The 10,244-nt window shown below is 40.0% G+C and overlaps 1 protein-coding gene across 1 annotated transcript; it reads right to left on the minus strand.

The window, feature by feature from the left end:
* Window positions 1–8,419: 8,419 nt before the first annotated feature.
* Window positions 8,420–8,872, minus strand: LOC135626020 (uncharacterized). The gene has a single exon (XM_065131209.1). It carries the CDS (start codon window positions 8,870–8,872, stop codon window positions 8,420–8,422), a length of 453 nt encoding a protein of 150 aa, XP_064987281.1.
* Window positions 8,873–10,244: the final 1,372 nt, after the last annotated feature.

Raw genomic sequence — 10,244 nt, forward strand, 5'->3', positions numbered from 1 at the left:
TGGATGAAGAATTTCATCACAGATATAGGAGTCGGGCCAAGTAGCGAGGAGATGATTTCTTATATTGCGATAACTACGGGGAGATTACTCAAATAAGGGAACCCGGGTCTCATCAGAAGTGTTCTGAGGATATTCTAACTTATTAGAGATATCATGGCCTGAGGAGATGTAGTAGTGAAAAGAGTTCCATCCGAAGATAACATTACAGATATACTAACAAAGCTGTTGTCTCAGATTGTTTTGAGCGTCACAGGGGTCTGATGGGGATCAGACACATTGGTGATTGACTTTAGGTCAAGTGGGAAATTGCTAGTCATAGGTGCCCAACAATCCGATCACGTAAGTGATGACACGTGTGACTTGACACAGAATCTTTTTTGCTTATTATATTTTAACATTTATCACTTTATATTAAATATTACATATATACATATATACATATATATATTATGATGTCCTTAGATTTGTGTAATGGGAATCAAATCATGATGAGATCACGATAATAAGATTGATTCACCTTTAAACACAGATCATAAATAATCCCGGTCATAGGTTACTCGAGAGGGACATCGTGATAACCGGACAGACTGGTGTGCTATATACCTGTCCATATGATGGATGCAGCTGGTCTCATAGTTGCTCGTGTGGGGACACTAGGGGTACAATACAAGTGCTCATTGGAGAATGAGTTCACTAATTGATCCACTTACGGAATACTGGATGGTTGATAATGCCTTATTGTTAGACAGTAATTCCGTAGTCCTAGTGGTGTATCTGGTCCTTAGACTTGAGACACCAAGGATGTCCTGTATGAGTGCTCCACTCTTTGATACCAGACTTATAGGTTTGGATGTCCTAGATCTAGTACAGCTGGTCATTAGGAGTGACAATCAACCTTACGAGGACTATTGAGTGTCAATAAAGGATCATCCACTCTCGACGTCATGAGAGGAATATCTCATGTGTTCTTGCTCAAACAAATCCTTGGCCAAGGTCATTTGGGTTGAGAGAGAAAGAGTTCTCTAGGAGAATCCGATTAGAGCGAGACTCGAGTAGAAATCGTATGGGTCTGACAGCACCATGCTCGATATACGATCTTTGGAATATTAGATAGATGAGGGACTATAGGTACATAGTAACTAAGGACAGACAGGTCCAATGGATTGGATTCTCCTATATCTTCTGGGGACTACGACGTAGTGGCCTAGTACGTCCGTAGTCGATAAGTTGAGTGAATTATTACAGAGATAATAATTCACTAAGTTAGAAGGAGTTATGACATATATGACTCACGACCAGCTCGATATTGGGCCTAGAGGGTTACACACATATGGTTGGCATTGCGATGAGTAGAGGTTCGGATATGAGATATCCGCTGGAGCCATTGTCTTATTGGATATTCAATAAGCCCCTGAATTATTGGATCCCATGGACGAGATCCAATAAGAGCCCATGAGAGATTATTGGATAGAGATCCACTAATCTAAAAGGCTTGGGTAATTAGATGCAGATCCAATACCCACTAGGGGAGAATCTATTAGGTTTTGATAGGGGGCCTCTATAAATAGGAGGAATTCAAAGCCTCATAGGCTAGAGCCTTTGCTTGCCTCTCCTATTCTCCGCCCTCTCTCCACCTCAGAGCAGGCCTGGAGTTTTGAGGAGCATCGTCGCAGCCCTACTATATGGATCACCGCTAGAGAGGAGGACGCTTGACCTCCTTCACCCTCTCCTAAAGATCTACAAGGAAACAGGGATATACGATCTCCCTAGGTAACACAATCTTTTCTATACGCAGTTTTAAGTTTTGTATATTTTGCGTATCAATCTTTGCACAATGACGAACATCTCTTTGTGAATAGGGGATTTTTTTTTTCTTGTTCTTCCACTGCGCATATGATGTCGCCCCCATATTTCCCAATAGGTACTGCCCAGACTGGGTAGTGGTACTACCGACAACAGTGCTGCAAGTGGTGGTGCCGCCCCTGTTCGATTGTGGTACTACCTAGTGTTCGATCAGCGACGGTAGTACCACCCAGTAACGGTGGTGGTACCGCTAGTACCCTAGATTCTGGAGATGTAACACTTTTTTGCTTCAATTTTGAAGTCATTGGGGCCTATAAATACCCCACCATTTTCTGCATGAAAGGGCATGAAAGTATTAGCTTAATCTTGAATTCTTGAGTCATAAAAGTGTTGCAAAAGTTAGAGTTCTCCTCCTTCATCTCTTAGCCTTGTAACCATCCAAGAAAGAAGAGTGAGACTTGTAAGGGTTGTCTTCTAAACCCGAGAAAAGGAGAAAGTGCTGTAAAGAGGTGTTTGGTCTTCACCTATTGAAGGAAGGCTTTTAGTGGACGTGGATGACCTCGTCGAAGGAGGAATCCGAAAGTGGATATAGGTCACCTTAACCGAACCACTCTAAATTTTGGTTTGCTTTTCATTTGTGCAATTTACTTTACTGTAAACCTCCTTAATCTTCTCTTACACTTTTACGAAAGTTTTCGAGTTCAACTTTTCTCCAAAATAGATTGAATCGAAACCATTTTTGTCGGAATCAGTTTTAAACGAAATGAATAATTTTTTAAAATCGTGAAAGTTTTCCGCTGCACTAATTCACACCCCCTCTTAGTGCCGCTCTTGATCCTAACATTGCGCTCATAGCAAGTAGTTGTGTTCTTTTTAAGTTTATTTTTATTTTTTTATTCTTGTTTCATGAATTTTTTAAATTTTATAGTGAGGAGTTCTATGTCATCATTATCATCACTTGAGTTATCACCCAAGTGGCATTCTATTGTTTGAAGTGTCAAATCCTTCTTATTCTTTGGAAGGTTATTCTCAAGTACATCATGTTCGATACAAGTCATTTCATAAGTCATTAAAGACCCGATAAGTTCATCAAGTGAAAAATAGTTCAAATCATTTGCTTCTTGAATAGTCGATACTTTAATATCTCAAATTTTAAGAAGAGATCATAAAATTTTGTTTTCAAGTTTAAGGTTAGAAAAACTTTTACTAAGTGCTTTAAACTATTGACGACATCCGTAAAACGAGTGTATATGTCAACAATAGTTTCGCTTGGCTTCATTCGAGATACCTCAAAATCATATATCAAAAGATTTATTTTAGACTCTTTTACTCTATTCATGCCTTCATGAGTTTCTTCGATCAAATCTCATGTGCAGTTTCGCATAAAGAAATATAATTAAACTCATTTTTATCTAAAGCACAAAATAGAGTGTTCATAGCTCTAGCATTTTAAAAAAAATCTTCTTCTCCAAATCATTCCATTCGTTCATTGGTTAGAAGATTTTGAAATCCAAGTTCAATGATATTCCATAACTCGAGATTTAATGAAAGCAAGAAAACTCTCATCCGAGTTTTTCAATAAGTGTAGCCTGTCCCATTGAACATAGGAGGATGAATAATAGTGACCCTCTTGAAAGTCGAAAAGAGTCATTTCTCTTGGATGTTAAACCAAACAAGAAAAAAAATTATGGCTCTGATACCAAATGCTCGGACCAAGTCGGCACAAAGAGGGGGGGGGGGGGGGGGGTGGGTGAATTAGTACTTTCGTAAAAATTATGTCGAGTCAGAAATCTTCATATGATAAAAGCTTGTATCGAAAATGTTTGTAAGAGTGTATAGCTAAAGTAACGAGGAAGTAAAGTAATTTGCAATTAAGGTAAATAGCAAAACAAAAATGCAAACCAATTTATAGTGGTTCGGTCGTCGTGACCTACAACATCCACTCCCGATTCCTCTTCACTCGAGGCCATCGGCTTCCACTACCGGTCTTCTTTTAATGTGCGAAGACCAACCACCCTTATACTCTTTCTTCTTTCCACAGGTTTAGGAGAGAACCTTTACACCCTTCTTTTAAAGTGTTCCCTCACACACCACCCTTAGGACTATCACTAAGCTCTTGGAGGAGGAACTCTATACTTAAAAGAGTTTTATAACCTTGGAATAAGAGTTTTTGCTCTCTTTTCATGTATCTTCGAAGTAGAAATTTGTGGGGTATTTATAGACCCTAAATGACTTCAAAACTTAGAGCCCAAATTCAAATCCTCGAGTTTTCGGGGTACTGGTCGTACCACCACCATTACTGGGTGGTACCACTGCCTGCTAGTCTGACACTCGGTGGTACCACCACCTAGTCTGATGGTACCACCACCTGACATATTAACACTAGGTGGTACCACCGCCCAATCTAATGGTACAACCGCCTAACACAATTTGGAAGACTATGTTCGGGTGGTACCATCGCCCAATCTGAGGGTACCACTACCTGACATAGTCTTGAATACTATGTCTGGGTGGTACCACTGCCTAGTTTGGGCGGTATCACCGCTAGACCCTACTATAGGACACTAAATGAGCCAAACAACAGGCCCAATTCAACCCTGATTTAGGCCCAAATGGCTCCTAATTGACTTGACATTATTTTATCCTAATATCGACTCAATTAGAGCTAAACTAACTCGATCTTGATAATTTATTATAAAGCACGAATCATATGTTGTCTGCTATGTTATTGGTTCTTCTGGCACTTCGTTCGATCCTTCGACGCATCGTCCTCTCCTTCGGCTTATTGTCCAATCGACATGTTGACTCCCGTAGCATCTGATCTCCTTGGTGCAATGTCCAATCCTTCCACCCAATGCCCGAATTCATGGCATAAAGCCTTTTGCCAACACGTCGATTGATCCTCTGACCTAACATCCAATCTTTTGACATGTTCACTCCGGCCCAACGTTCGATTCCTCCTACTTTAATCAATTTGCCTCTCCTTGATTGAAGCTAGTCTTGCGTCACTCAAAATACAAATTAGATCACAAACTTATCAATTAATTTTATTATCGAAATCTAAGATTCAACACCCTCCTGACCGAGGAGATCCTTGGGGGGTCGAGCGAGGGCTTGCCGGACGAGCTTCAAGAGGAGTGCATGATTGGTGGCTGAAGGGTGGGCCATTGCACTGAGGTCATTAATTGTGCCAATTGGGGTAGGAGTGGGGCGATGGTTTGCATCATGTCAATGAGGGCTTGGACTTGCCAAGTGAGGCCTAGGAAAGTATTTGATGGGACGAGCAGGGAGCCTATGCTCGGCCCTAGGGGAAAGTCTTAGGTCATTGAGTAGATGCTAGTAGTGCCTTAGTGTTTGGGCCAAAGTGGAGGCGTCGACCTACTAGAAGGGAGGCATACGCCTCCCTGCTCAGAGGGGCCTAGGGCCATGGGTAGTGCCTCATCGCTGGAGCGCTCGTTGGGAGAAGTGCTAGAAGGATATTTCTATGATATTCAGCCATCCTTCTAGCATTAGAATATTAACACACGAAAATTGTCGACCGGTGAGTCGGTCTGATTGGTCCACTATCGAAAGTGCAAGTTATTCGCGATGACTCCTCTTTGTTGACACGGAGGGTTGAAATGATGATCTTGCATGGAGAGCCCACTAGGGGAGGTGGTTCACCGTGGGAGTGGTTTGGCCCTTGTTTGATGGAGTTGGGTTTCAGAGCTGGGTCATTCTTACTACTCGGTTGCCTCTTGACTACATCTCTAGATGGCATCGGGGGTCATGCACAATAGATCTGCACTAAGGGCATCATGGCTCGACCCTTCCAATGCTTAAGTCAAAGAGATGGAGGGGGAGGTTAAAAATGCAAGTGTGAGAGTAAAAGCTCTTGCACTCTTGCCTCAGCTTGGTTCGGGGCTTAGCTTTTATACGTGGGTATTGAGCGACCTATACGTTCATTCGCCAAGGCCCCCCTTTCCCTGCATGGTAAAGGCATCAATAAGGGTGGCTTGCTGGCATGTGTCCTTTGGTGCTTGGGACAGATCGTTGGGGAGAGGCTTTTAGGCTGACTTCCTTGTCGCTTTGAGCTAATTCCCTCCCTTCATCGATCATCGAGAAGGGAAGTTTGATGAAATCAAACCATGCTATCAGTTATTAATGTGGAGGCATGATTTCCGTTGATGTATTAGTTAGGAGCATGTCATGTGGGCCCATTCTTGAAAGATGAGGCAGACGACATAGCCTTCTACTAGCGATCATAGGAAATAGGTGATTTCTGAGCTTTTGCTTGGAGTCCTAGGATTATCTCAATTAATATCTTATATCTCCCCTGCAGTAAGACTTTCATTAAATGTGTAACTTCAAGGAACATTTCTTGATTCTGCCATGAGTCTTTTTACTTGAATTCGTAATTAAATTTAAATATTAATTTATCGCTGAGTTTAAATTTAATTAGAACTATATTAGCAATCATGATACAAACTTAAATTTAAATTTTCCTTTTATTGTTGCTAATTCTATAATTATCAATGCTCCTCCTGCACTTTAGCCCGCCGACTAGTCCCGTGGTTCAAGAAACGGTCCTCCGTTGGGGATTCATCCTGACAGCTTTATAGATCGAAAAAATAGAAATTGACACCATGTCAGATTTATCAATCTCACTACTCTCGGTCGTCTGAGTTTTTTTCTTGTTACGGAAATAATAAAGATTCTACGCTGACAACCTTATGATCAATAATAAACAAGAGATGCAAACAAGTTGGTTGTACCTGACACCACTTGCGATGAATTGTATATTACGAGGATGAAAGAGCTTAAATACAAACCCCAAAAAACCAAGGAATTAACACAAAAATACAAATCCTAAATAGAAGATTCACGTGATTCTATCTTTTTTCTTATAATAAATTTTCTCACTGCAGAGTTAGTATAGCAGGTAAAACTTTACCCAAAAAACACAAGAAAATCCTAATCTAGTGTCATTTATATACTCACATAACAATTTTTCCCTCCGTCCTTCAAGATTTAGTATAGAAAATCCTAAAAGTGACATTATTCCGTTATATTCGTCCCTCATCAAAATCTTGAGATCCACAAATTAATGATAGAATAATCAAACTATAAGATCTAAGGGTTTCTTTCTATATTTGAATATTATCTCTGAAAGAGTATTGTTCACCGACCAATTTAGTTCAAATTAGGAGTTCAAAAACAGTTATCAACCCTAAACAAGGAAATCTTCGTTGGGATAAGACCTCCTTTTCACACGCACAGGCATAGTGGTTAATAATTCTAACAAGAAATCCATACTATATTTTGAATAGATGCAGCCCGAAGACTGGTAATGTGCGATGTATTGAGCAGTTGCTAATCAATAACATCAATTAATTGAGTGGCTAAGCTCTTGCGTAGTACCATAGGGATTGTGATTGAGGAACTACCTCATGACATGTTGTCAATGTCTTCTATCAGAAGCCATGGACGCATGCACATGGTTATCATGTATCATTGGATCTGTTGACTTAGAAGTCATGCTTCAATGGATTTCCTATTGAATGATTGAAGTGATAGATCTGTCCGATAGCAATCAAACAAGAAAGATGGGCCACCAAATGCCAAGGCCTTCCTTGATTACTGTTCACAAAAGGACAATACCTTGATTAAGACTAGTTCGAGGGCTAAGTAGAAGTTAACAGTCTCTTACTAAGCATTTCCGTTCTTGGAACGAGAACTAAAACTATCGGTTCTTGAATCGAAACTAAATTCATTTGAAATCATTTGGTTCTGATTTCAAATTCAATAGAATCGGAATCGTTGATTCTAGGAAAAGATCACCAGTCCTGGAACTAAGGTCAGGGTTACTTTGAGATTTTTAAGAGAATTTTTCTTAACTAATTTAAGAATTACATAATATGAAAGAAACTAATATGTTAATACACAGGAGACATTCAAGTCCTTTTCAAAGGGTTAAGAGTTCAATTTCCTCTATTTTAAGTTGAAGCTGCTAAAGGTTATGTAAATAGAAACTAATAAGGGTTATGATGGCTATTCTCAGGTTGAATTTGACATCTCAAGCTTTTGCATTGAGATGGTTTCTTGACTTTAATTCAATTCTAGATTGGCCTGCTTAGTATCCTTCCTTGTCAATATGATAAAAGAATAGACTATGAGAACACATCTCCAGAGTCTTCTTTATCTTATTCACAGAGGTGGCACGTCTCCAAAATAATTATTTTTTATCCATTTTGATGTGCTCTTCCTTATCATGAGGTGGCAGAAAAAGAAGAGGAAATAGCCACAACAATATGCACATTAGAGAGTGAGATAGTTATTCGGCTTTGTTACATCCAAATTTGAACCAAAATAATTATTTCTTGTCCATTTTGATGTGTCCTTCCTCCGAAGAACAGATCACAAAAAAAAATTCACAACTTCCACTCTTTTTCATGAGGTGGCAGGAAAAAGAAAATTTGGTCACAGCAAAATGTACATTAGAGAGAGAGAGAGAGAGAGAGAGAGAGAGAGAGAGAGAGAGAGAGAGAGAGAGGAAGAAATAAATAAAAGCAGCAACTGAGAGACCACTAAAAATTGTTATCCCCGATGCATGAAAAAACACGGCGATGCCACAGTCTCAGTCTTCTGATATGGTCTCGAGATGCGGCCTCCATACTCCAACTCGGCCACTCCGCCGCCAGCGGTGACACACCTTCGTCGAAACGACTTCCTGCTCAACTGAGTTGTCATGATCCAAGTCTTTGACAACGACGACGTCGCCACCAGTTTTCTGGGGCCTTTTCCGGTGAATCTTCTTCCTCTCCTTCCCCGGCAACGCTGATTCTGGTAACAAGAAGTAGATATTGCCTCTCTTCAGCTCCGAGTCCGGCGACAGCATGAAGATCTTGCGGACGACTCCCTGAGAGCACGGCTTGCTGATGACGTGGTTGGGGTGAGCTGCCAGAACTTCCCTGGCAGAGACCGGGCGACTGTACAGCTCCACTTGGCCACTGAGATGGACGACTCGGACGACGTCGAGCGCGCCGCAGGGAAGAACGCAAGCCAAACAGCACCGTAGGCTGTTGCCCATCTTCTCTTCTTCTTCTTCTCAGCTCTCCTCTTCGTGTTTTGAGATCGCTCTATGGGTTATATAGATGCCATCATCACCCGAACTTCCAATAAACTGACCTGAAGGTTTTGCTGCATCACGACAAGAAGATATATTATAGAATTGTGGATCATCAATGACAGGTGCCATCATCACTCAAACTTCCAATAAACTAAGCTGAAGGTTTGGCTGTATCAGGACAAGAAGATATATTATAGAATTGTGGATCATCAATGACGGGTGCACCTTCAAATCATGTTCTCTATTCACTTGTACCCAACAGTAAGAGAAGCAGTAAGCCTCATTGCACGTCTCATTACTTGCCTTGCAATAAGTGAAATGGAAAACAGAGCGAGTGGGAATCAGGTGATCACATCGGAGAATGTTTTCGTAGGTCCTCCGGCAGATCACGAAAACCTAGTGTTACTGCTCAAACTGTCAGTTGTGAAGCTAACGATGACGGTGTCGGTGCCCAGTGAATGCCTCCGATACGTCCACACCGACCACCGCGTCCCCGGGTGGCCAGATCCGTCTTTAGGAGACCTACCGCCTTGGACGCTTCGACGCGGGAACGGAAGAGGACAAGAAGAGAGGCGCACTAAAATAAGGTGCTGTTGTATACGGTAAGGCCTCGCCTCGCCTCTCGTACAGTGGTAGTTCATTAGCTGTCATCTGTGTCTTCTTGAGATTCATCGGCTTGTGGACTTCACGATTACATATCTGAGCTTTAATGCTTTGAAGTAGTCTAATAAGTTACAGCTAATATATATATATATATATATATATATATATATATATATATATATATATATATATATATATATATATATATATATATATATATATATATATATGAAACCAAAGAAAGTTGCTAGTCGAACACTATAACTAAGCTAGTCTTCATAGTCCCACAGATCAGCTGTGCTGTTGCATGGTCCTTCGTTCTTGTTCATGATTAGAATCTCTCCGTCCAGAATTCTATTGACAACGTTCCACAAAAGAAACAGAAGATGAAACCGTAAATATAAAAAATATAGTTATATATAATTTTAATACAAATCAAATAACGATAAATAAAAATCAAAATTATGTTATTATTCAGAAAATTTTTATCTGATCTATAAAATCATCAAATTCATAAATTACAATGATACCAAAAATTAAAAATAAATCTGTAATCTCAATTTATGATGTTCTCATACTTATAAAATCCTTCATTTTTTATGGATAAGAATCTTAAATGATAATAAAATAATCCCTTCTAAAAAAACCTTATTATAAATGATCCTTTTTATTAATCGATAATTATAATTAAAATCAATTAAATCTATAAAATGATTGATAATATATCATA

This window comes from Musa acuminata, chromosome BXJ2-10, assembly GCF_036884655.1.
Source record: "Musa acuminata AAA Group cultivar baxijiao chromosome BXJ2-10, Cavendish_Baxijiao_AAA, whole genome shotgun sequence".
NCBI lineage: Eukaryota > Viridiplantae > Streptophyta > Magnoliopsida > Zingiberales > Musaceae > Musa > Musa acuminata.